Raw genomic sequence first — 27,287 nt, forward strand, 5'->3', positions numbered from 1 at the left:
CACAGAGCATCATCATCCTATATAATAAAAGGCTAAGTGAGTGGCCATGGCTTTGGAACGTTGGGGATCTGCGTCCCTGCCTCCCTGGGCTGTTCTGGGCCTGCGCGAAGCGCAGGCCCAGAAGAGCCCAAGGGAGACAGGACCGCAGATACCAGTGTCCCACAGCCACGGACGGCCATTAGCCGGTGTGTGGCGGCGGGGGAAACTGGCCGAGGCGGCGGCAGAGCCGCCGCCTCGGCTATGAGCTGCAGCACGGCGATAGGAGGCCGAGGCAACCAGAAGCGGCCGCCCTGAAAAAGGCGAGGGCAATGGCGGTGGGGGAAGACCGAGATGGGGGACAGGGAAGCTGGGCGAGGTGGCGGCGAAGCCGCCAACGAGGCCCCCGCCCGCTCACAGCCGCTGCCCCCAGCTGCTCACCCGCCCTCCCAGCTGCCCAAAATGAAGCTGGGCGAGGTGGCAGCGAAGCCGCCAACGAGGCCCCCGCCCGCTCACAGCCGCTGCCGCCGCCTGCTCACCCGCCCTCCCAGCTGCCCAAAATCACCTTCCTCGCTCCCCCCCAAAAAAGATTAAGGGCCAAAATGGCCCATGAGAAGGTCGCCGCCCCCGCCTATTGCCCTCCCGCCCACCCAGCTGCCGAAGACCACCTTACCCGCTCCAGCCCGAGGGAAAAGAGAGGAGCTCACGAGCAGAGCTCCTCTCTGTGCTAAGTCACTGCTCAAACTGCCGCTATGTACGCAAAGGACGCCTATTGCGTCCATTGCGACAGTATGGGCAGCAGCTTAACACAGAGAGTAGCTCTGTTCCCGAGTTCCTCTCTTCTCCTTCGGGCTGGAGCGGGTAAGGTGGGCTCCAGCAGCTGGGTGCACGGGAGGGCGATAGGCGGGGGCGGCGACCTTCTCATGGGCCATTTTGGCCGTTATTCATCCACACACACACCCCCCCAAAAAGTAAAAGCAAAATAAGGGAGAAGAACAAAAACAGAGACAACAACAACAACAAAAAAATAGGGAGAGAGAGGAGACAAGGGGGAAAAAAAGAGACAGAAAGAGAGAGAGAGAGAGAGAGAGACAGAAAAGACGGGATAGAAAGCTAGCGCCCGTTATCATAACGGGCTTAAAAATACTAGTCCTGTATAATAAAACCCTAGCGTGTGCGCCCGTGTCTTCCCTGGCGTGTCCACCCGTGTCTCCCTCGGATGTTCTGGGCATGCGTGGTGTGTGTGCGCAGAAGAGCCGAGGGAGATACGGCCCCTGCACCAGGTGGCCATGTTGGTCGGCCCGGCCGCGGAGAGGCCGGAGGCGGTGGCGGCGGGTCCGGCCCGGCCGCAGGGAGGGGAAAGACGGCGGCGGGGGGGTCCGGACTGGCCGTGGGGAGGGGAGCGGCGGCAGCGGGTCCAGACTGGCCGCGGGGAGGGGAGCGGCGGCAGCGGCGGGTCCGGAACCGACCTGGAAAGAAAAGAAACGGTGGCGGAAGGACCAGCCCGGCCAGGGGAAGGGGAGAGAGGACGGGGGCGGGTCCAGCCCGGTCCCGCGAGGGAGAACCAGCGGCGGCAGGTCCGGCCTGGCCATGGGGAGGGGAAAGACAACGAGGGCGGGTCCGGCCTGGTGGAGGGAGAACCAGGGACGGCGGCCGCGGGACTGGCCCGGTCCCGCAAAGAAGAGAAACGGCGGCGGCAGGTCCGGCCTGGCCATGGGGAGGGGAGAGACAACGAGGGCGGGACCGGACTGGCCGAGGGAAAAGCAGAGACGGCGGTGGCGGGACCAGCCCGAAAGTCCAAAAGAAAAGTTTGCACTAAGCACAACAACAACAACAAAATCCCTTGCTGTTGAGGAAATACATATCTAACAAACATATCTACACGACCCTACTAGCGCCCGTTATTTTAACGGGCTTAAAAATACTAGTAATACATTAAAGCACAGGACTACCATACTGATGTGTGCAACATAGTTTAGAATTATATTTCTTTGATCCCGCTGTATACTTATAAACCAACTCTTTTGCTGCGGAACGCAGAGTAATAGTACATTTATTACTTAAATATATGTATATCTGAAAAACATAGCACTTTACAAAATGTATGTTTCATGTATTAAAAATATTAGCTATATATTCAGATAAGCTATTTACACTACAATATAGTTTAGACATGAAAAATAATATTTTAATTATAATATATGTAAGGTTAACAGCAGCAATATTAAAACACCATTGTTATGCATATTTTAAACATTTGTGATTGAATTAGAATATTGTCTTATCAGATTTATTGTAACAAAAATGATAGGAAAAGATCAAATGGAAATTCTCACAAAATATTATGAATCATAAATACAAAGTGGAATAAGCAACTTAGTTATGTATGTTCTGCTGAAATCCTTTGGAAAATTTAGTCTCAAGACTCTCAACTAACTCTAAGATGCAACTAACCCACTGTTTTCAGTTTCAACAGGACTAAGCACACCTGACACTGAATGAATGAGCATCAGTCTCTAAATACACTAGTCCAATTTCAGTAGGACTGAAGTTTTAAAGAGATATCTACAAAAACATGGCAATCTTGAATTATATTGTATTGTGGTAACCTGTACATAGCACAGCATACATGGAGTTTTCTGGGTATTTGTTTTGGGTTTTTTGTTTTTCAAAACTAAATTACAATTGTTTGCTTTTGACAAAAATGACATAAAATGATAATGAATATGATGTGTTATGGATTTTCAGTTTATCCTATAAATATTAACATACTTGAAAGTTTTTACTGAAGACAGCAGTCAGGCACTGGTACTGAATATTCTAGCTGTTGGTCCACTAGAACCGGCAAACAAACCAAAAGATTACTTATTACCTCCATCTACAGAGTTGTTAAAAAGTTGAACTGTAGCTGAAATGTTAATCCATTTTGAAAATCTGAGTTAAGGGGAAAGTTAGAATAATCTTGTTCTGAAATCCGTTTCAACCATATTGTCAACACTTCTACTCTATTATCTTACTACTCCTTTTGTGTTTACATGGAAATTAACTATTTAACCCATAATTTCATTCATTTGGACTTTGTGATTACATTGAAGAAAAAGAATATTAATAAATCCTTTTTTTTTTTTAATGCTTGCAAATATTTAGCTTTGGCAGTCAAGAGGGGACATAGTATCTTAAGGATGGCATGGTCCAGAGAAGCCATTTTAGAGGTGTATATGTGTAAAAAAAACCCCAAAAACCGTAATCAGCTAAGACCCAGTTCAATGCGGAAGTAATTTATGCAATCAGTTTTTTGTTTTGTTTTTTAAGTATAGAACATTCTACTTGCAATATCTATGTAATCCTGTATATATGCTTCTTATGGGCCATTACAGCATAAGTCTGCATGTAGGCTTGGATTCTTTCATCATTTTGAATAATGAAACATAGCGACCTAAAGTACTGAGTTAGGGGATAATCGTACCCCTCACCACAACCTCCCATATGTGCTATTCTGCTTTCGGAATTTCCTGCTACCAACTTTTTGCAAACTTTGGCTTCAAGGGTTAGAAGGTTGAGTGTGCATATATAAGGATTGACTGAATCCAGACCCTTAATCCTGTGTTCCACATATCTTTTCAGGTATGGCAAAAAATTTCATAGATTGTACATTATCATATTTTTCAGCTGTCAAACATGTTTTATACATCGGTTTTACAACATGGATGTGATTTTTTAAAAATAATAATCAAAGCACAGTATTTGTTTAAAGGAATCCGCAGCCATTTAACATAAATGAGATTTGTTTTAATAAGAATACAGTAATTAGGGGAAAGCATATTTTAGAAAAACAGACTTGTGTAATGATTTAAGTAAAAATTGCTTAGTGCAAGTCCCAAAATTCACAAAGTAAAGAGGATAGCTTAGGATCCCTTGTTCTCCAAGTTACTAGCACTTCTGAGTGGTTGTGATTGAGGGTTCTGAGTTCAGTGAGCCGCCCTATGAGACGAGCAAAATGTTGTGGTTCTTCAGGATGATAAATTTTTGAATACTTGTACAGAATTCCTAAAAAGGGTTCCTGGAGTTTTTCCACATGTTGTTTGTTTTTTAGGAGTGGCCGATCTGAAATACAAGAAAATTGCATCATGTTCTGCAAAACACCACTTTCAATCTATTTTTTAAATTCAACCCCCACCCCCAGATCATCATGATGCTATCTATCCAGTGTTGGGAAATATTAGTTCCCCATTACATTCTGCTTATGTAAAATATTTATGTAAAAATATCATTTTGGGCACTCCAAATGATCAGCAACTGAACTATATGTTTCACACTATATCAAATATATAGCAATAGCAATAGCACTTACATTTATATACCGCTCTATAGCTGGAAGCTCTCTAAGTGGTTTACAATGATTTAGCATATTGCCCCCAACATTCTGGGTACTCTGTCATTTGTGGGTGTTGGCAAAACTACAGTAACATTATTTACAGTTATAGATAAAATAACTGATTTTTAAAGTTATTTTTTAAAATTAAATAAAACATATTTTAATGAGGAAAATATGATTATGCCATTTACTTCAGATTTCTTAGAAGTCTTACATAACCATAAACAAAATTCTGGATTTTGCATAAATATTCCTCTTTTTATAAATATTAATTTCAGAAGGGGAGGGGGAATCTGATAGTGATAGTGCAGAGTAAAAAAGTAAATAATAATTACATTGTTTAGAAAAATTAAATTTTTGATCTAGCAGAACACAGATATCTATGATTTGTGGAGAATTAAAAATTCAAACGCGAAGGAATATACTTATTTATCTGAAAGATACAAATCCCACTCAAGGATAGATATGGTCTGGACATCCAGATCTATCACGTCGTGTATGAAAAGAATGGATATTGTGCCTAGAGCTTTATCAGATCATAATGCAATTTGCTTTACATGGAGGAAGACGGAATGGTATCCTTTCGTTGGAGACTCAATGAATATTTGTTGAAAAAAGCGGAAATTGTGGAAAAAGCCAAAAGAAAGTTAAAGGACTATTTTGAACTGAATTTAAACCGAGGAATAGACAATAAAATAGTTTGGGACGCAGGAAAAGCAGTTATGAGAGGCTTTTTTATACAACAGAACGCATATCTTAAGAAACAAAGGGGATTGAAAAAAGAGGGACTACTGATGGAGATTTCTAAAAAAGAAAGAGAACTGCTATGGACCAAGGACAAGCAGAAGACTATTCAAGTTATTAAACTGCTTCAGCAGCAGCTCTCTATGTTGCTATTAAATGAAATTGAACGGAATTTAAAATATGCAAAGCAAAAGTCATTTGAATTTTCAAACAAACCAGGCAAGTTATTGGCTTGGAAAATTAGAAATGAGAAAAAGAATACGCACATATCCAAGATATCAACAAAAAATGGGCTTTCCTATGACGAAAGGGAAATAAAAAGGGAATTCTTTAGATACTACTCTGAACTATATAAAGGAAACAAAGTAGAATATATAAAAATTGATAAATTTCTGAAGACACAAAATATCCCACAACTTTCCAAGGATCATATAGAAATTATGAATGCACCAATATCAATAATGGAAATAATGGAAGTAATAAACTCAAGCAAACCGAATAAAGCGCCAGGGCCCGACGGCCTGCCAGCTTCATACTACAAATCCTTTAAAGATCAATTATTTCAGCCTTTGCAATGGATGGTGAATGATATTTTGCAAAGAGGAAATATGCCGGAGTCTTGGAAGTATGCCAACATTTCAGTAATTCCAAAACCGGATCAAGACTTAACTCAAGTTAAGAATTATAGGCCAATTTCATTGTTAAATAATGATTACAAACTTTTTGCTGCCATTTTGGCAAGGAGAATGAAGGTTGTACTAAGAGCTTTTATTCATGAAGATCAAGCAGGCTTTTTGCCAAAAAGGCAATTAAGAGACAATGTGAGAGCAGTCCTGAATGTACTAGAGTATTATGAAAAACACAATGATAAACAAGTAGCTATGATCTTTTTGGATGCAGAGAAAGCATTTGACAATGTTTCCTGGCAGTTTATGTGGAGGCTACTGGATGCAATGGGAGCTGGCAATAATTTCACTAGAGCTGTTAAGACAATATATTCGGAGCAATATACTAAAATTATTATAAATGGGGAACTATCAAATAACTGTAAAATACAAAAAGGAACCAGACAAGGTTGCCCACTTTCCCCATTACTTTTTATATTAGTTCTGGAAGTCCTTTGTAGAAATTTCAGAGAAGATGAACAAATACAAGGCTTGAAAATAGGGAAGCAGGAATATAAACTTAGAGCCTTTGCGGATGATGTGATGTTTTTTCTTGAAAATCCATTAGAGAAGATCGGAAGGCTCTTGGAAAAAATAGAACAATTCGGCCAATTGGCTGTGATTTATATAAATAAGACTAAAACGAAGGTGTGGGCAAAGAATATGGACCAGAAATCCAAGGATAGACTCTATGAAATAAGGGAATTGAAAGTGGAGAAGAAAATTAAATATTTGGGTGTCTGGCTGACAAATAAAAATTCTTTGTTGTTTTCAAATAATTATGTCAAAATATGGAATACAGTAAAAATTGATTTGCAAAGATGGACTAGAATGAACTTATCTTTAATGGTAAGAATTTCAGTTGTGAAGATGAATGTTTTACCTAAAATGTTGTTTCTTTTTCAGACTATCCCTATAATTAATGTGTTAACTTGTTTTAAGCAATGGCAAAAGGACATAACCAAATTTGTTTGGCAAGGGAAAGGGCCAAGAATTAAATTTAAAAATTTAACAGATGCTAAAGAAAGAGGTGGTCTTACCCTGCCGGATTTAAGGTTGTATTTTGATGCTGTGTGTTTGACGTGGTTAAAGGAATGGATAACATTAAGAAATCCCAGAATACTTGATCTGGAAGGATTTGATAGAAGGTTTGGACGGCATTCTTATTTGTGGTATGATAAAACTAAAGTGCATAAAGATTTTTTTAATCACTATGTAAGAAGGAGTCTAATGCGAGTGTGGGTAAAATATAAAAAATGGCTGGAACCTAAAACTCCATTATGGGTACTCCCGATTGAAGCTTTAGCATGTAAAGAGATAAATATGCAGTGTGAATGGGGTACCTATAGAGAGTTGTTATGTTTTCAAGATAAGGGCTGTAAATTAAAAAATCTAACTGAAGTTCAGAATTTGGTTAGTAACTGGTTTCAGTACCATCAGCTAAACGAAATTTATAAGAAGGATCTTAAAGCTGGATTTGAGGATCAGATGTCGAGATCTGAAAAGGAGTTGTGTGAAAATGATGAAAAATTAGTCTCTAAGATGTATGTTGCTTTTGGAAGAGACAAGAGACTAAGTGCTTAAAACGACTATGATAAAATGGGCTCAAGATGTGGGTCATAATATAGAGATGGCAGCTTGGGAAAAATTATGGAAAACTGATTTAAAGTTCACTGCATGTTATAATTTAAAAGAAAATTGTTATAAGATGATGTACAGGTGGTATTTGACACCGAAAAAATTAGCATTAATGTATAAAAATGTTTCAAACAAATGTTGGAAATGTGGACAATGTGAAGGAACTTTCTTCCATATGTGGTGGTCATGCGGGAAGGCAAAGGCCTTTTGGGATATGATATATAATGAGCTGAAGAAAATTTTTTAAATGACATTTCCTAAGAGGCTAGAATCCTTCTTGTTGGGAATAACTCAAGGAGAGTTCTCTAGAAGAAATTTAACTTTTTTAATGTATGCAACCACAGCGGCTAGAATAGTATATGCGCAGAAATGGAAAGATAATAAAATGCCTTCAAAAGAAGACTGGTTGATAAAAAATTTTGAATATGCGGAGATGGCAAAACTTACAACACTTATAAGGGATAAAAACTTGGAATGTTTTAAAGAAGATTGGGAACCTTTCTTACTTTACTTAAAGAACTATTTTTCTTACATGGACCTTTCAGCAGGGTTTAGTATCAATTTAGTATCACAGCAGGTTGGGGTAGGGTAAAATTGAATTGTAAGGTGGAGTATATGTTTTGTAATATTATAGCAATGGCTTATATGTATAGTTAACAAGAACCGTGCAGACTGGTAAGTGGGAGGTCAATATTTACTTAAGTAAGTGTAACTTGATTGTTAAGATATTGTAAAAATCAATAAAATTGTAAAATGGGAGAAAAAATAAATTCTCAAAAAATGAAAAGACATTTGTAGATTTTAAATAGCATATTTTTCTTACATATTTTATTACAGAAAATGTTGCTCAAAAGTATTTTAAAAATGTTATTCAAAAGCAGTTGGTTGACATTCAGACTAAAGAAGCACCAGAGCTTCCTGAAAACTTCAACTAACTCAATTAACTCAATTCCACCGCTCATGCAACAGCGGGGTGAGGGGAATTTCAACAACCTTCCCTTCCCCTAGACAAACTCTGTGCCACCCAAAAATATGTCCCTGGGCATTGCACAGACCTCAGGGACATATTTTTGGTTGGCACAAAGTGCTTCTGGGGGAAGGAGAGCTCCTCACCAGTGCACAAGCACCAGTGTAGTGTTTATCTGGAACTCTTCAGAAGCACTAGTGTTACACCAATAATTCTGCCATGGCACTGGTGCTTTTTTAGTCTGGATGTCAGCTACTGTTTAAAAAATATTTGGCAAATGTACCTGAAAAAAACACAGTAGTTGCAACAAGCAGAGCATACTCTGTCTCAGTCAAATTAAGTTCTCCCATGCTTCTGTAGAAGTAAAATAGTGCAGTGATAAATTCCTCAGTGATACCTAAATGAAACAAAACCAGAAAACATCAAAGAGTAGATAGACAAAATATTGTTAATTGCTTTCTAAAGATTTGGTGTTTTATATAAACAAAGATAAGACATAGGCCCTGCCTTCAGACTTAATGATCTAAGCAAGACAATATCCTCAAGGGAATGAGAGTTATGGTAAAATGTAGATGGGCAAGATCAATTAGAATATACCAGTATGAAAGGGTGCATATTTATCAGGTGTTCATATTAATGGAAGAAGCCAGATTAATTTCAGGAAGGAAGTACTTCAGTGCTAAGGGACAGCAAGGGAGGACAGGCAGAACTGGGGAATGAATGATGTCATTTGAAAATTATGGAGTCCAAGAATATCAGAGGCACATAGGGAGTATGATGGGATGTGGACATAAAAACAAACAAATAAGATAAAGAAGCAAGAGTTTGGCAGGGGTGTTTCCTATGCCTATCTGGAGATGCCAGCAATTGTATGTGGGACCTTCTGCATGCAAAGCATGTGCTCTGACAGTGAGCTACAGCCCTTCCCCATATGACAAGTCATTCAAAAGGAAATAGAGAAAACATCAGAAATTTTAATTAATAGAGGCAGAGCAAGATCAGATAAAGAACAAAGAGCTAAAGGTCATCAGCAGAGCAATTGTATTCAAGACCAAAAGAATAATCAAAGCAAATAATAGAGCCAAAAGGGAGAATATATAAGGTAAAAAGACAGTACAGCTAAGACAGAACATTTGTGAATAATTGTTAAACATTTTAATAAATGTTTAATAAACATTTTACATTATACATGTAATGTTTATATATGTAATGAAAACATGTACATTATACATATTACATATTTAATGTTTATATTATACATGTAAACATATATTTAATGTTTATTACATTAATAAACATTTTACATAATGTCACTTGCATAATGTAAGTAAAGGAGAATAGGGAGTAATATGAAGAGGAGGTACAGAATCAAATAAAGCAGTATGTATATATAAACACACACACACCCCCATATCTAGGACATCCAAGGAAGTCAAGAGAAGCTAAAGTAAAACTCCCTCCCTAGAAAGATCTGTATGACCCCCTCTTTTGCTGCATTCGGACAAAAAATACTTTTTTGCTTTAGAAAATGTTCCCCTCTTAATTAACAACTGCTGCTGCTGCTTTTCTGCTTCTATTTTCTCTTATGTTTTTAACTCTTGGTTGTTTTTATTGTTTTAAATTGTTTTTGTAATGTGCTTTATTGAAATGTTTTAATCTTTGTAAACAGCTTTGATATTATTGAAAAGTGGGATATACACTGGCTGACATCCCGGCTAATGCAGCACTAGTGCAAACTGTTGCACTAGGTATGGCATGCCTCCTGCTGTGAAACATCTTCCTTAATGCATGTATGTTGCAGGGAATGATACAAAGCTGTCTGCTATCCTTGTTGCAAATTTGCACACACTTGCAAATGCAGATTGAGAGCCCAAGAGATAGAGCAACTCTGCACATCCACTTAGCTATGCAGCCTTCTTGTGTGTGTGCATATTTATTCACTGCACTAGTGCAGCATTAGTCTGGATGTCAGCCACTGTTTATATTAATTAAATAAATACATAAAGTTGACAAAACACTGAAACTGTATGAACAAGATGCTCAAACAAAGCTGCAGTCTGGTTGAGAAATAGAAACAAGCACCTTGCTATTTAAACAATCAGCAATTTAACAGATTTGAAAATTTCTGTAGTATTTCAACTTATGAAATGAGTTTAATAATAATTAAACTTCAATAATTTCCTAAAATATGCATCCTTGGCAGGTTTCCTTACCTGTTGTAGTCGTAGATGATGGACTTTCTTCAGTATGAGATATTTGTATGGAGTAAGTGCTTTTGTTTTGACCACACATAGCATGGTCAGAAAACTTTACATGATCTAGAGTAAGAGAAATGAAAATCTATAGTTTAACTGGATATAAAAATAATGGAGACATGTATATTTTGGTTTGAAATTTAGTAATAATAGCAGGCTGGGTAGAGTAAAATTGAGTTTGCAATGTGTAGGATATATGTTTTGAATTACTATAGCAATGGTTGACTTGTATAGTTAATGAATCACACAGATTGATGAGCAGGAAGTCAATATTTACTTAATTAGATGTAACGGGATTGTTAAGATAATGTAAAAACCAATAAAAAATTTAAAAAGCAAAAAAAGACATGTATATTTTGTCATATTCATTATATTTGCATCTATGTGCCCAACCCTGATAATGCGATAATGCACTACTATACAATACAATGAATAGTTTTATACCGCTTTTCAATTAATGTTTCCAAAGCAGTTTACACAGATATAAATAAATAAATAAATAAAATGGTTCCCTGTCCCCAAAGGGCTCACAATAATTTTAAAAAAAAGTTAAGAGAGACACCAGCAATAGCCACAGGAGGGATGCTGTGCGAGGGATGGATAGGGCCAGTTGCTCTCCCTCTTGCTAATAAAGAGAATCACAGTTTTTAAAAGATGCCTCTTTGCTCAGTTAGCAGGCGATAACTATCTAATATCTATTATATTAATTCTCCTGGGTGTGCCATGGAATGTGCATCCCGGCTCCCAGCTGATTGGTTGGGCGCCGGCACACCCAAGTGACCAGAGGCAGCGGCAGGCATGGCCGGGGAGGCAAGCGGCAGGCGAGCCTGGCCACAGAGGCAAGCGGCAGCAGCGGGCCCGGCTGCAGAGGCAGTCAGCGGCGGTGGCACTCGGCCCAGGTCCTCCAAAACCACCTCTGTCTCCCCAACATGCTTTGCACTGCTAGCAGAATAGGAAAGATTCATGACATCAGCAGTCTCCTCCCATTGGCCTGAAGGAGCAGAAGGCAGATGTAGCGCTGCCAAAGCTACTCTAGCTTCAGGATCATAGGCTGTACTTTGCAGGGGAATACATTTCTTGCCAATGGCTGCTATGGCTACGGAACTCCATGGTTGCTATGTGGGGATGGGCAGGACAACTGGGTAGAAGAGCCGTGGGAGTTCTCACAACCAAAGAATCAAGGTAGGAAGACTCGCCTTTCCTCCACCCTCAGTTAAAAGATGAGTAGAAAAGCTGGATTACCCTGCTTTGAGCAACCTGGGCTGGAGGGACCTGCATGGGTTCTGACAATCATGCAAATGTGAGTAGCCCATCTCCTACCCTGATTTTAACGGTTGTGTGAACCAGCCTATAGTTTGGGGAAATCTTTCTCATAGGCAGAACTCCACGTTCTCAAATGCATAATTTAGACTGAGAAGATGGCATTGATGGATACACATGAATTAATTAAAACCACAAACCTCCTAACACTAGAACTTACTTTCACTGAACGATGACTGGCATTCAATACCTTGTTCATTGTAAATCTGGGCTGAACGTAAAAACATTGCTTCAATTGTGGAACCTTTCAACAATGCAATCTGATCATCATTGGCTAAGCTTTCAAACCCTAGGGAGAAACGGATAGGTAATATAAATTACACCAATTTTTGACAGAATGCATATATCTGAAATTTGATTTAGCTCTTCAGTTAAAAGGAAAGCCCTTGCTATCCTCAATTTTTTTTTTCATTAGAGAAAGGGTCATTTCATCTCAGCTGCCATTTAACTGTTCAAGGCCAAGGCCCTAACTCAATTGCTATATGCTCAGCTCTGTACATATCGCAGTTTTACTCAACTGGAAGTAATGCAATCTAAATTTTTATGGGCTATGTTCTCAGTGGCAAGATGTGTACCTAATGTTGTACTGAGATTAGAAGCAGCTTGATTAAGGTAGAGGCCAGGGCCTGTCTCCGTCTTTTTAATTTCTAGTTAAAATTAATTTTTCTTCCAGCTGGGCTGGCACCTCTTACATTGACAGTTTTCAATCCACTTTGAGCAGGCTTTTACAGGATGAATTTGGTACATATGGGTTTCCTTCTAATTTCTTAATCTCCTTGGGATACGACAGTGCTAAACAAATTCTAAGCAATGTATCCAAGATAGTGAATGACAGAAGGATTTAAACTTGGCCACTAGTAGTAACAGCTCTGGTGGGTTCTTGAACTGTCTTAAGCCAGCCCGTTATCTCACTAGTCTGACAGCCTTGAACCAGTGGACAGCATTTTCAATGGGATGCTTTAATGCTCTTCCATTTGCAGTTCTTGAGGGCAGATATCAGAAAACCCCACTTATTGACTGAATATGCCCATATGGCACAGAGGAGGTTGAAAAGGTGACCCATGTGTTTTTATGTTGTCCGTTCTATCAGGATATTTGCATCAATTTTATTGCTGCTCTTTTGCCAGGTAGAGCAAATGAATTTTATACCTCCTTTGTTCTTGCAGATCGATCCATCCACACAGAGAGCCCCTTCTCACGAGCAGTGATAAAGGACAAGAGAGTTAGCGGGGAGGAAGCCCTAAAGAGCTTACCTCTCCGCATACAATCAACGATGTCCTCTTCGGCGGGCAGATCGCCCACCCAGACAACTACTGGCTGCTGCCGGTAGCTCGGAGGGCCAGGACGTGTTGCCCCATGTCATCCCACCCCCTGGAGCTCCAATAATGCACTGCACAGTGCATTATGGGGATTCCCCCTCCCCTTCCCAAAGCCGCCTGGGATCTCCTCAGTCTGCCAGCCATGGCTACAAGCAGCCACAGCTGGCAGATGATCACAGAAATGGGGTTAGGAGAGCACTCGCTGTCCTAACCTCGTTTTGGAGGGTGGTTGCCTAGGTGAGTTTGCTGCCAAGGCGCCGTCAGGATTGGACCCGATCTCAGCAGTACACATGCACACCAAAAACCAGGCTGGGCTTCCTTATCCTGGTTTTCGGTGCGCGTGTGAAGAGCTTCTTAGTGTGCCTAAATTCTGTGCTGCAGCCTGGAAATTAAGGCAAGAGTTGATTCAAGATATTAATTACAACTAAACTTTTAAGGGTTATAGCATTTCTACTTAGATTAAATATTTTGATGATACATAGTATATAGATTTTCCAGGTGATGAATAGTATATATATATATATTCTGTCTTAACTTGTTAAATTGTTAATTTTGCTGTTGATGAATGTCTATCTGCTTGTTTGTTCTGGTCAATGAGCATATTAAGCTATCTCTCCGTTTGTAAGTCAGAGCTTTAGTCTGAAAAGTCTTAGGTGCACTATTAAGACACTCTTAATTATATATTCTCATAATTATTCTCATAACTGGGCATTGAATTAAGATTGTTCATGCAATTTATATTTATTTTAATTATATAAATATTTATAAATATAGAATTATAAAGACCCATATCAGACATAACACATAGTTATATGACATTTTGGATTAAAAAAGCCTCTGGCGTCTGTGAGTTTGAGTGAAGAAATTTGGGAGGATGGGGCTACTTAAAACCTTCCCCTCTGGCCATTTTTCCACTCAAAATCCCTCCACGCAGTTGTTTTTCTTCCCATGGGGAAGAAATAGCCTGGGGGGGACACACACTCAAATCTTTTCACTTGCAGTAAGAAAACAAATGGGAGTGGGAAGCTGGGTGGGGAAAAGGCAAGAGAGGAAAGGACTAAGCAGCCCCTTTCCAAACACTGGCGTATGTTTTCTCCAAGTCTGTTTTTAATGAATGAATAAATAAATCCAAAGTGCAGCTCTAGGAAGCTGCAATTTGCATTGGAAATTTACAGGAAATTTACATAAAGAGGTGTTTATCCCTCCTGTTGGTCATTTTTCTCATCAAAATCTCTGAACTGCTTTGTGCCCTGTGGGAAAACAGGGAGAAGTGAATATGTGTATCTTTCCCCCAACACTCTTTCTAAGTAAAGGCTTGGAGAGGCTGTTTTTGATAGAAAAATAGTCAACAGAGATTAGCATCTCTGCAAAGTTCCAATGGAGATTGCAGATTCCCACAGCTCTTTGGGGTTTTAAAAAAATCAGGAAAACATTAACACAACTGAACATTGTGTATAGTTTGATCCAGAGGTTTCTTTTGGTTTCTTTTTTAAAAAGAAAGTCAGGGGAAAGATACACATTACAACGTGTCACATGCAGAGCTGTCCCAGACAGGAGCACCTAATTTGACCTTAACTTTACTTAGAAAACTCTTCTGGGCTATGACATTTAACTGTCAGAATTGCATTATCCATGGGCAACTTTGGATGTAAACATGAGCAAAGGCAAAGTTTTTTTGTATGTGCAATGCCAGGCAATTCAGGTCCTGTTCAGGAATATCTGTACAAAATGTTTACTACTAGAGCACAGAAGTGCTCTAGGTTCTACAATGCAGAACCTTTTGCATTTTCCTCCCACCCACCCCCACTACTTGAAAAATAAAAAGTACAGGAGTTGAATTGGTATTGCAGTCTGAAATGTAGAATCCTGCCCTCAGCCTACATAACAAGTTTATTTTCATAAATCAATGTTCAACAGAGTTACTGCCTTACCACCAAACAATCAGCATACCCAGTGAGTATGAGACACTTTGTGCCACTAAAATGGTTTAACTATCATTGTCTCTTACTGAGGAATCCTGGCAACTGTGGTTCTATGAGGAGGCTAGGAACCTTTAGCACAGAGTTCCTTGCATCCTCAAGTTACAGTTCCAAGGATCAGAAGGGTTATAGCCAGCGTGGTATAATGGCTGGAGTGCTAGACTAGGAATGGGAAGACCCGTGTTAAAACCCCCTTGCAGCCATGAAGCTTATTGGGTGACCTTGGGTCATTCTTTCTTTCTTTCTCAGCCTAACCTACCACACCGGGTTGTTGTGAGAATAAAATGGGGAAAGAAACATGTATGCCACCCTGAGCCCCTTGGAGGAAGAGTAAAATTTTAAAAATAATAGAAATAGAAGAGAATTTATTATTTGGGGGAATCCATGACTGTTAAACTGGTATAGGCTAATCTAAGTTTGTAGAGTAGGTATGTATTAAGCAAACATGCTATACTTTTGTAAGATGAATATATATAGAAAAAGCATAGTAATTTATTTTACAAAGTTCCCTATGGAAACAAATTACCTGGGAGTCTTTTTGTAAAGTCCACTAGTACCTGCACATGGACCATAGCTGTTTCTGAGAGTCGTAGAAAGTTCACTTCAGGATTGGCGGTTTCTTGCAACTAAATTAAAAATATTTAGGATTAGCAAGCTATGCCACTAGAATGTTACAATTCTAAATTTAACAAAAATGTCTTGATAACATGGCTTATATTTTCTGAAAACATACAAACTTCTTTGCTTCCTCCAGAGGAATTGTGCATTTTTGATGGGCAGCCACAATATGCTCAATGAGCTGATTTTCCACAAGAGTAAGTTCCATTCTTTCCTGGACCTTTAATGGAAAGGTTTGCATGACTTTGTGACAAAATTCAAACTTGTTGTGACAAAATTAAAATAAATATAACTATTTATTAGGAACATGAAATATAACCCTACTTTTAAAAGTTTCGTTGTAGAGGATACATGCTTGTGGTCTACTCCTTCATCTTCTAATTTGATGTTGCAAAGGAAACTGCTTTTCTTTCGGAGTCTCTTTGATTTACACTGGACTTCAGTTAATAGACCTGTAAGATATTTATACCAGAGCAAATATACCAGAGCCAAATTCCATGTTCAAGCATGCTCTGGTGCAAAAAAAATATGATTGACACCTCAGAGGTCTCACCGCCCTTCCTTCTTTAAGTGATAAGCAGTTTCACTGTTTTTATAAAAATCATGTATTTTGCCATTATTTTTATCAATTGTCTAAATGTGCCATAATTAAATAAATATTTGGATGTTTCAAGCATCCTGATTTTTAAGTAACAGGTCATAGTTCTATAACATACAACTTAATTCTATGCATGTTTACTTGAGAGTAAGTCACACTGAATTAAATGGCCAACATGCCCACCAACCATGTGGCTGCATGCTGGGAATATTCAGCAATCTCTCCTTCCCCTGCAAGTGCCCTGCACGATGTTCACATGGTATTCACCAACTCACGAGAGAAGGAGAGATCTTTGAAAATTGCTCCCACCCCCTTGCGGGATCAGCTTTGCAAAGCTAAGGAAGAGCTAAGGAAGCAGCTCACTGCTGGCCTGGGATGCTTCTTCCGGGTGCATAGTGGTGGTGCTGGCCAATGAAAATTACTCCCAAGGCTTCATAGGCTAGATTTAAAGTATTATGCTACATTTGCATCTGCCTCTGTGTTGATGGGATAAACCATTTCACAACAGAATGTGCCCTTTTAAATAAGAAATTACTGCCAGCTCCTCCATGTTTCCTAGGTGCTGAATATGAAATTATGAAATTATAGCTAAGATTGTGTACAAGGAACTGTGAGCATTTCCTTCATTTTGCTTAACATCCAGCCTGAAGAAGGATTCTGGAGAACTCAAAAGTTTTCTCACTAAATATTTTTTGTTTTTTGTTTTTGTGGCTGTATCATGGCCAATGAGATTAATCTGAAGGGAGATTATTATTAATTGAAAACTTTTATCTACTTCAGATTTTGATGTTCCCTCCCCCATGGTTCAATACAGCTTACCAGGGGCATAGCTATAATTGAGCAAATGGGTTCAAAGAATCCAGGCCCCCAAGCTCCTGAGGGCCCCAAATCTCTACCCCTTCCTTATTTTCTTCATTATTGTCCTCACTCCAAGGAGCCACTGGGTAGAGGGGTGAACACGGGCCCCCTCTCCCCTAGCTACACCCCTGTAGCTTCTCTATATATATTTCTCCTGGGTGTGCCCAGGAAAAATGCGTCCCGGCAGCCCAGCTGATTGGCTGGGCTGCGGGGGCGCCTGATTGGTCCTGGCGCACCCAGGAGAATTGCCTGGCTGGGCAGCCGCGGAGGCAAGGCGGCGGGCCCAGCCGCGGAGGCAGGGCGGCGGCAGGCCCGGCCGCGGAGGCAGGGCGGCGGCGGGCCGGCTAGAGGCACAGATGCTCTGTGCCCGGGCCCACTAGTACCTACTATTTTTCCAAACTAGAAGTTCTGCAGAGCAATACAAACTGTTATTTAATGCTATCTGGGGTTAGGGGGTTAGCGTGCAAGGTGTCAAAACAGAAACAGCCCCAAGCCTGGGGCGCACACATACATGTGTGCATACACATGAGTATGCTATTGAGATGTAGCTGATCAAACAGACAGCAGCTCTAGCGCAAAATTCCAAACATTTTTTTAAAAAACTCTGGATGTTAAGCAAATGTGGAAATTTACTAGAAAGCAGCTGATGTTGGTATTGAAATAATTGAAAGTACGTTTCTTACACAACACACATTGTCTCCGGATTGTGAGTATCTGAGTGCATAGAGAGGGAGTGCAGATGTAAAACAAGGTGAGGATCATGCAGTTTCTATACTAATTGGAAGCATATTGGACCTACACAAGTCCAAACATTGCCTTGCATAACATCCATAGAGTCCAATACAATGTGCTGCCTGGGAAGTAATATGCATGTTAACTCGTACCTAAGTACCACTGTGTTCAGTGGGACTTATTCCCAGGTAACTGTGAACAGGATTGCAACCTAAGGTACAATCCTGTACACACTTGTTTGTCACTGAAAAAATAGCATGCTTACACAGGGTCGTTTATTTCCATATTCAAACTTCTAAATAATGTTGAATAGAATCAGGCTACACTATACCTTTTCTAGATCATGTTTCTTTGTTACATTTATCTCCTGCTTTTCTTCCATCATAAAGCTCAAGGCAGTGACCCCTCTCCAGATACTGTTCAGACCCTGACCTGCTTAGTTTCAGCATGCCTGCTGCAGCATCCAAAGCCTAGTGTAGCCATCTTGTAGGATCAAGTTTAGACACTTGACAGAAACTCATTTTTAGATACTGATGCCCAAGAGATCTGGAAATAAAACCCACCTATGTTCTGGAGACTAGAGAACCATTCTCTCAGTTCAAACTCTTAGCAAAGAATATTTCTTAGCTGAACCACATGTCAGAGAACCCCGACTGCTATAATGTTGGGCCACTCACATTCAGCCAGCATCCCCACAGCTTTACACTTCTTCAGCCGACACTCCTGACATTTCCTTCTCATATACATATCCATTTCGCAGTGACCTCCATTCTTGCATCTGTAAATTGCATTTTTGGTGATGCTACGTCGAAAGAATCCTACCAGTGAGAAAGTATTGGGAAAGATGAGAATAAGAATAAGGAAAAACCATACAATTTATCAGTCAGGTAGGTGCACTATTTAGGTTGGCAATAAGAATCTACACAAGCATAACATAATTACCTAAATAATTTATCATCATATGAGACAAATAGTGAAGTTATTGTAAGGAGTCTGACATTTATTCTGGAGAATATAATTCCCCATAATGATCATGTGCATGCCACATGGGGAAGGCTGTATTAAGCTACCTGAAGACCAGAAAGTATTAAGCAATTTGAAGCTATTAAGCTATTAATAGTATTAAATAGTATTAAGCTATTTGAAGATCTATGGGCATTGCACGCACACGAAGAAGGATTGGGAACAATCCCCAAAATATATTGGTACCAAAGTATCATTATTGCTAGAATTATAACTTGTAATAAAGCTATCTGCAAAATGTTGCACTGAAATAAACAAGAACTATTACTGATGTAGCTTCATGGTGTACCTCCTACTGTACAACCGCTTCCTAAGCCCATATATGTTGCAGGGGATGATGCAAAGCTATCTGCTATCAACTATCCTTGTTACTTTGAGCATCCACTCAGCTATGCAACCTTCTTGAGTGTGTGCATCTTTGTTCCCAATTATCTATCCTGCTTAAATACAAATTAACCACAGTGGTTTGTCCAGGATTGCCTGGAAATTCTGAGTGCCCACAATCAGTGGCACAGGGCTCAGCAATCCTGGTTAATTCTTCAACCAGGATCACCATGATTGTGTGGACCCAGCTTATCTAGAAAACTGCATGAATTAAAACCACATTTACAAGACCATTAGTCAGGATGTCAGCCAATGAAGCACACATCTAAAGAAGCTCTGCTGGAACACACCGGGAACCCTCACACAACAAAGGAAGTACAAAAGGAAGTACTTTTTCACACAGTGCATAATTAATCGGTGGAATTATCTGCCATGGGATGTGGTGATGGCCACTAGCTTGGATGGCTTTAAAGGGGGGTCAGACAAATTTATGGAGGACAGGTCTATCAATGACTACTAGTTTGGTTTCTGTGGGCCACCTTCAGCCTCAGAGGCAAGATGCCTATAATTACCAGTTGCAGGGAAGCAACAGCAAGAGAAAGGGCATGCCCTCACCTCTTACCTGTGAATTTCTCAGGGGCATCTGGTGGGCCACTGTGTGAAACAAGATGCTGGACTGGATGGGCCTTGGGCTGCTAGGCCACTTCCAAGCATTGCCCACACTCTAGAAATGCTGTGCAGGACCAAAGACATATCATTGACCCTCAGAGACACCTTTCCAATCCTGCAGAGTGCTTCTGGAATACAGGCAGGGCTTAGAAGCATTAGCTCTGTGATGCAACAGCATATGTGCAGTTGGACAGGTAGAGTTGTGTGAGGGCTCCCAGGGCATGATCCCCACAAAGCCTCTTATCTCCTGGCACATTCCTGCAGCGCCTCCTCACACACATACTTCATTAGTCAGGAAGCCAGCCACTAGCTATAGTGTGGTCCACAAACTTCAGACCCAATAAATGAAAAGGAAATGTATTTATTTATGCATGTTTAATAGTGTGCTTAGTTTAAAGCTATAGTTATAGCACAAGTTGATTTAGCTGAATGTCCTGTGGGACATTCAGATAATTAAAATATAATGATATCAAATATGCTAACTGCAGATTCCTAGCTTATAGGAAAGCCAGCTGTCACAGTAAGCAGGATGATTATTTAAAAGCTACTGCTTATTACTATTTTTTAAACTGTGCTTGTAAAGCCAGTTTGGAGTTTCCCTCTCTTGTGATGCTTCAGTTCTTGTGGAGTGAAACATCTATCTTCTAAGGGGATGTATATACATCAGAATCCCAACATGACCAAGAGACAGGGGCAGCAATAGCCTATTCAGACATTATGTTGTATGGGTGTACAGGTGTCTGTATATATGTGCATGGTTTTGTGTGAATGACTATACATGTGTTCATTTGAAAAGTGAACCTGGGTACAGAGAGGAAGTGTACTTCTGTATGTGTGTTGAACATAATGCATGAATAACCACAATGCATACATCACAAGCAGATTGTACGTGTGTTAAACATAAGGTGTGAATAGGTTGGTTGTGTCTGAGCACATAACACACAAAGAGAGATTGCCTCCACCACAGATCTCTGTCTCAGTTAGACCCTTGCCAACTGAGCAAAGAGGCACCTTTTTAAAGTGGTGATTCTCTATTAAGCAGAGGGAGGGCAACTGACCCTATCCATCCCCAGCACAGCATCCCTCCAGTGGCTGTTGCTGGTGTCTATCTTATGTTTCTTTTTTAGACGGTGAGCCCTTTGGGGACAGGAAACCTTTCTTTCTTTCTTTCTTTCTTTCTTTCTTTCTTTCTTTCTTTCTTTCTTTCTTTCTTTCTTTCTTTCTTTCTTTCTTTCTTTGTAAACCGCTTTGGGAACTGTTGTTGAAAAGTGGTATATATAAATATTTGTCATCATTGTGTCTCCCTATGCATCTGGCTTGTCTCCCTGGTTTTGCAGAATCAATGTTTGGGCAATGGGCACTCCCCAGCCTTTGAAAGGTACCCCCCAGCCTACTTCCCATTCACAAAAATCTTTTCCCCATTACCTTTGCAGCCCTCGCAGGTGAGTGCATTGTAATGATATCCTGAAGCCTTGTCCCCACATACCACACAGAGCTCCTCCTGTCCTTTTATTCGCAAGGTGGTGTGACTCAGCCTGGGTCTTTTCTGTCCAAGATAACCTCCCCCATCATTATGGGCACCCATGCAGGTGGGTTTACTGAGTTCACAGTTGCTGATTATGTATTGCCCATCACTGTATTGAGAGTCCAAGTTGTATGTGCTGTACTGTGACTGGGGAGATGGTGTCTGTAACACTGGAGGAAATTGAACGGTTGAATACTGACAATACGGAGCAGTCTGGAAGTCAAGGTCTTGTAGTGGATAACTGATGTGTTCTGGCAAAACATCTAGATTATTTTGAAAAAGCACATACAAATAGTCGATTAATTTAGGATTTTATATCTTTAAACTCTAAAATAGCATATCTATTTACAATATATCAAGATAATTGTTTTCAAACAGGCAGCCTACAAATGCCTGTAGCTTCTGCTGACAATATTATGTTTGAAGTAATATGCCTGTAATAAAATCTGTTGCAGCTTCAAAGCTAATTGATCCCTTTATCTCTTGTCTTTCCCCCCACACCTGTTTATCTCATTTGTTTGATTGAAATTACTACCAGAGTGTGTGTAAGTAAAGCTGTGAACATTATAAGCAGATGATCCAAAGAAGATGGAGGAACAACACTGAGACTGGCATTTGACACCAAAATGTTTGTTTTTAACATACTTTTAACACATTTTAAACAACGCTTTTACAAGGTATTATCTGTTTTTATGTAATAAATTTGAAGATCTTAAAGGAGTACTTGGGAGTCACCTTAAATATGTGTATTGTGTCGCCAGCTTATCAATTTTTACAATGCCAATTGAAGAGTTGAATGCTAATTTGCAAACACCACTTCTGCAAGGTATTATAGCCACACTATGATGGTTATGAAATGCCATTTTACAAACAAGGCAACTGAGAGAATTAAGAGACATACATAAGAAATATGCACACATCCGCTTTTTAAATTTTTAACTAGCACCCAACACAATAGTAATTTCATTAATGAGCGGAAGAAGAAGGGTTATTGTCCAGCCCCCTGCCCAATATTTCAGATTATGTGTATTCTTCAGAAGCATTCATATCTCTTCTCATTGTGAAGATAAAAATTATCCACAAATAGTCTTAAAATACAGTGGCTGACATGATGCACATTCTTATGAGGGTGGAGCAAAACCTTGGGGACATATTCCTGGCAATGAAAAGGGCTTTTTCAGGGAGGGAGGGAAGCAAAAACTGCTCCGCACCCCCCTTCTGATGTGCTATGCTTGCAAGGCAAACCTTGCCTGCACCTAGTTTTTTAGGCTACTTGCGAGGACAGAGCTGTTGCTCTGCCCCTCATAAGGCTGCATATAATGTCAGCCATTGCTTGAATATATCTGTTGAATAAATATCAAACATATTCAAAAATATGTTTGAATATATCAAACATACACTGCTTGAATAATTTTGAATATATCCAGCAGCAGGTCTTTGAACTTTGCTGTGAAATTTGTAGATGTTGTGTCACTTGAGGAAATCCTGCTTCCTCCTGCAATTTGAAATGGCACCTTTGTATGGTCCTTATGATCCTTGAATGTCTTTCATGTATGGTCCAGATAATTAGCCAGCTTGTTGGACTAAGGGCATGATTCTTGCTTTGGGTGCAAGAGTGTAGAATTATGCTAGCTTTGTGATAGTAGTGATGCATAAAGTACTTGGCTAACTTGCAAGTTATAAAATGTAGAAACAAGAAACAATATATTAATGTTCAATATTGAAATAACTGGCTGAACCGCAAGCTCTTAATAATCTAGAGATAAGAAACAATGTATCAATTTGTAATAGCTCACTTCTGTAACCCAATGAGCCATGTGATCTTGACAAATTGAATGCTTAGGTAGTGCTTACGAACGGTATGTATGAAGGAACACATGAGTGAGCAGCATCAAGTGTGCCCCTAGCCCCCACTCCCTCTCTGACACAGACAATGTTTGGAAAGACGCCAAGGGCCTGAAGAATCGGTGAAACCCAGGGAGGACTGCCGAGATATTGTAAAGGAGAAAGAACTGGAAAAGACAGGATGGGTACATCTTGTGATCACAGAGATGAAAGTGGACTGCAAATGTATCAACCAGAGTGGAAACTTCCCTTTATAAGTCAGGCAGGAAACCAGAAGACCCCTGAGAAGCATCACCACCCCGAGTGAGGCCTCCACGCTTCTTCCAATACCCCTTTCAAAGACTGATCACCTTTGGAGTGGGGCTAGGTGAGTGTGTGTGTGTGTGCATGTGTGTGTGTGTGAATTAGAAGCTAGCTTGCTGTTTGACTGACTATAATAAACATGTATCATTGATTGACTAAAACCAGCTGGTGTCTGTGTCTGTTTCCTGGGGCTACCTTGTTGTTGGCTGTGCAGTGCTAAGGACTTAGAGTAAATAAGTGTCCCACAAGAGGTCCTTGGGCTTTCAGACAAGTCTGTATAGTGGGGAAAGGTGAGACCTCCCTTGTTGAAGGACCATAGTTCAGTGGAAGTGCATCTGCTGTGCATGCAGAAGGTTCCAGGTTCAGTCCCTTGCATCTGGGAAAATATCCATCTGAAACTCTGGTAAGCCGTTGCCGGTCAGTATAGCTAGTACTGAGCTAGATGAACAAATGGCCTGATTTGGTGTGTAGCTTCCTATGTAATTAACAGTTAGGAAAACTCCTGTTTGCATATATCTATAAACAGATTTCTGAATAACTTTCTTTTGCTTTACTCACCATAATATTGGATTGGCTCACTAAGACAGTACCCATCAGGCACTGTCACAAAGGTATTAGCCATGCTCTGCTCCAACTCCCAGTGCTTCATTCACTTTGGTGTGTTTTGTGTTTTCAAAAAGTAAATCTGAAGAGAGAGAATGCTGCTAGTTATTGTCATGATGACCCCAACAAAAGAAAAGACTCTCCAAAAGCTATTTATCAGAGTCGAAAAGAAGGTTGGAGGGGCTGTATGCAGATTACAGTAGAAATATTCATACATAAAAATGACTGGCATTCTCATTACCATATCCAAATTATTAAAGGATATTAATAGAAAAGGACGAAGAATTGGATTCTATTGAATAACCTTTCCATTAATACTTTCACCCAAACATTCTCAGATCTCGTTAGCCTAGCCAGGGGTTCCCAAGTGTACCACTTCTGCTGCAGACTTTCAGCTCAGGTACCCCCATGGAGATTTTGCATGTGTGTGTATGCATGCACACAAATTTAAATGCTGCAATTAGGGTGACAGCCACTCCCCACCTTCCACCCAAATAACAGAACACAGCCACAAACAATATAATTATCTGCTCTTAACAAGAGTTGCTAAGGGCTCCCCCAACCGAAATTACCCTCCATCCACTCACAACAAAAGACTACTAATTTTATGAATATTTACATACCGCTTTTCAACAAAAGTGGACAGAGAGGAGACAAGGAGGAAGTTGGCAGAGGAGGGCGCAGAGAGGATGCAGGAATGAAAAGGCCTTGGCGAACACACACACACAAGCTCACTTGGCATGCTTCAGGCCACTCTGCCTGACTCTGTGAGTCAGCCAGCCCACCAGCCCGCTGCCAACCAACTGAGCAATTGACTGAGCTTTGTCAGGAGGACTCAGGAGCAGACATGGAGGTGGGGAATGACCCCGGAGAAGTTGCATGGTCAGTGGAGGACTCTGGAGGAAACATGGGGGGAGCAGACAGGAACAGGAAGCTCAATCCAGCATATAGCTGAGCCCCTGCTGAGTACCACCTGGGACTCTTTAAAGTACCACTAGATACCAAAGTACCACCAATGGTACACATACCATTGGTTGGAAACCCCTGGCTCAGAATGACTCAAAAAATAATTTTCCCCTTGCAGCTGTGGATCTGCTCTAGAATAGCACACCCACCTTTAAAAGGCTCCCCTTTATCCCTTCCTCAGCCCTGCTGGATCAGGCCCAAGGCCCATCTAGTCCAGCATCCTGTTTCACACAGTGGCCCACCAGATGCCACTGGAAGCCTACAGGCAGGAAGCCTATCTTCTGTAACCATATTCAAACATTATGATGTATGTGTGCACAGGTGTTCATACACATGTACATGTTCATGGGTCAGTTCGAATGAAACCAACCAGTGTTCCCTCTAACAGGTTCCCAGATGTTGACTACAACTCCCATAATCCCCAAGCAAAAGCCATTGCAGCTGGAGATTCTGGAAGTTGTAGTCGACAACATCTGGGAATCTCTGTTAGAGGGAACATGATACCAACCCCAGAACACATGAAGAAGGGAATACACTAAAAGTACACCTGTTAGGACATCCTCCTGGTACATCCCTTGGTCCAGGGCCAGCCTGTCCACTAGGTGAACTAGGTGGTCACCTAGGGTACCAAGTGTGGAGGGGCACTGATGGCTGGGTTACTTGCCACCCAGCGAGTCAAAGGCAGGGCTGGCCAGTCTGCTAGGTGGACCTACACAGCTACCTGGGGCACCAATGTGTGGTGTGCACTGTTGCAACCCCTCCCCCGTTGGCCATGTGAGCACCCCCTGCCCCTATGGGTGGGCATGCACCTCCTGCTATATGAACAAGTGGGTGGGCAACAGAGTGGGTGCTCCCCATCCCTGCTGCCCACTTGCTTTCCTTACCAACTCCGCCCACTGCGCCTGCTGCTAGCTACTTATCGGCAGCCAGCCTGCATCTTATAATCATGTTGCTGCATTACTCATAGATAACTTTACAATGCACCATTGCAGGCTGGCTGTGCAGAAGCAGCCTGCAGTGGCTGGAGTGGCAGGCGAAGGCAGCAGAGCGGTGAGGACAGAAAGTGGGTAGGTGGGCAAGCACACCGACCCATGTGGGCAAAAGGGATGGGGACCAAAGCTTCACATAGGAGTGGGGCAGGTTGTGGTCTTGGGATGTAGGGAAGCTAAAGGACAGGAAGCCAGATGTAATGAGACTGGGGAAAGGATACAGAGTAGGAAATGGACTGAGAAAGAGAAACTTGAAGGAATGGTAGGTGGTGAGCAAACTGGGAAGGCCAGAGAAGACTGAAAATCGAGGGAGGAAGAGGGGGAGGAGACAAAGGAGAAGACGAAGAAGACAACATTTTTTGTTAGCCACTCCATAATAAATTGTTCTCTGGGTAGCTCACAACACAGCATTAAAACACTGAGTAAAAGCACATAAAATGCTTGAAATCACCACACGCCAAAAACCCCCACAAACCCACCACACAATCAAAGAGGTGATTCTGAACCTGACAGCACTTAAGGTCCGGAGCAGCTATATCCTATGGAAGGGAAGAGAGAGGATTGCTATATGGAAGAGAGAGCAGGTTTCCTGTATCTTTAAGAGATGCATAAAGGAAAGACTGTGCCGTCGAGTCGGTGTCGACTCCTGGCGACCACAGAGCCATGTGGTTTTCTTGGTAGAATACAGGAATGGTTTGCCATTGCCTTGCTCCCACGCAGAAGAGGGAATTTAAGCAGGTGCTGCTTGTCATGCAGGGGGATTCCCTCTCCTGTGTACAGGAGACCTCTTTTTCCGTATATGGTGGCCCTAGAAAGAGAGGTAGACAGGAGGCTGGTCAGAGTGGCCATTGTTGGAATTGAGAACAAGGAAATTGTGACTTCTGATGCCATTGCAGAATTACTTATTGCTGCACACATCTGACAAAGCAGGCTCAAGCTCATGAAAGTTTAAGCTGCAATATATTAGTCTTTATGGTGCTGCAAGACTCTTTGTTG

At 41.0% G+C, this 27,287-nt stretch overlaps 1 protein-coding gene and 1 long non-coding RNA gene across 2 annotated transcripts in view; one reads left to right on the top strand and one right to left on the bottom strand.

Annotated features, from left to right (window-relative positions):
* Window positions 1–23,894, top strand: part of LOC128325043 (uncharacterized) — a 30,549-nt gene extending 6,655 nt beyond the window's left edge. The window contains exons 2-3 of the long non-coding RNA XR_008307235.1: window positions 18,805–18,931; window positions 22,124–23,894. This is a non-coding gene — a long non-coding RNA (uncharacterized LOC128325043). The remainder of the gene's footprint in view (window positions 1–18,804; window positions 18,932–22,123) is intronic.
* LOC128325041 (bile acid receptor-like) overlaps window positions 2,014–27,287 on the bottom strand; it is a 33,918-nt gene continuing 8,644 nt past the window's right edge. The window contains exons 2-11 of the mRNA XM_053250415.1: window positions 24,292–24,418; window positions 21,486–21,848; window positions 18,722–18,862; window positions 16,181–16,308; window positions 15,972–16,076; window positions 15,765–15,864; window positions 12,101–12,229; window positions 10,579–10,683; window positions 8,649–8,762; window positions 2,014–4,080 (exon numbers count right to left, since the gene is read on the bottom strand). Coding sequence (XP_053106390.1) covers window positions 3,842–4,080; window positions 8,649–8,762; window positions 10,579–10,683; window positions 12,101–12,229; window positions 15,765–15,864; window positions 15,972–16,076; window positions 16,181–16,308; window positions 18,722–18,862; window positions 21,486–21,848; window positions 24,292–24,382 — 1,515 coding nt within the window. The 5' untranslated portion in view covers window positions 24,383–24,418 and the 3' untranslated portion in view covers window positions 2,014–3,841. The remainder of the gene's footprint in view (window positions 4,081–8,648; window positions 8,763–10,578; window positions 10,684–12,100; window positions 12,230–15,764; window positions 15,865–15,971; window positions 16,077–16,180; window positions 16,309–18,721; window positions 18,863–21,485; window positions 21,849–24,291; window positions 24,419–27,287) is intronic.

The sequence above is a fragment of the Hemicordylus capensis genome, chromosome 4, assembly GCF_027244095.1.
Source record: "Hemicordylus capensis ecotype Gifberg chromosome 4, rHemCap1.1.pri, whole genome shotgun sequence".
NCBI lineage: Eukaryota > Metazoa > Chordata > Lepidosauria > Squamata > Cordylidae > Hemicordylus > Hemicordylus capensis.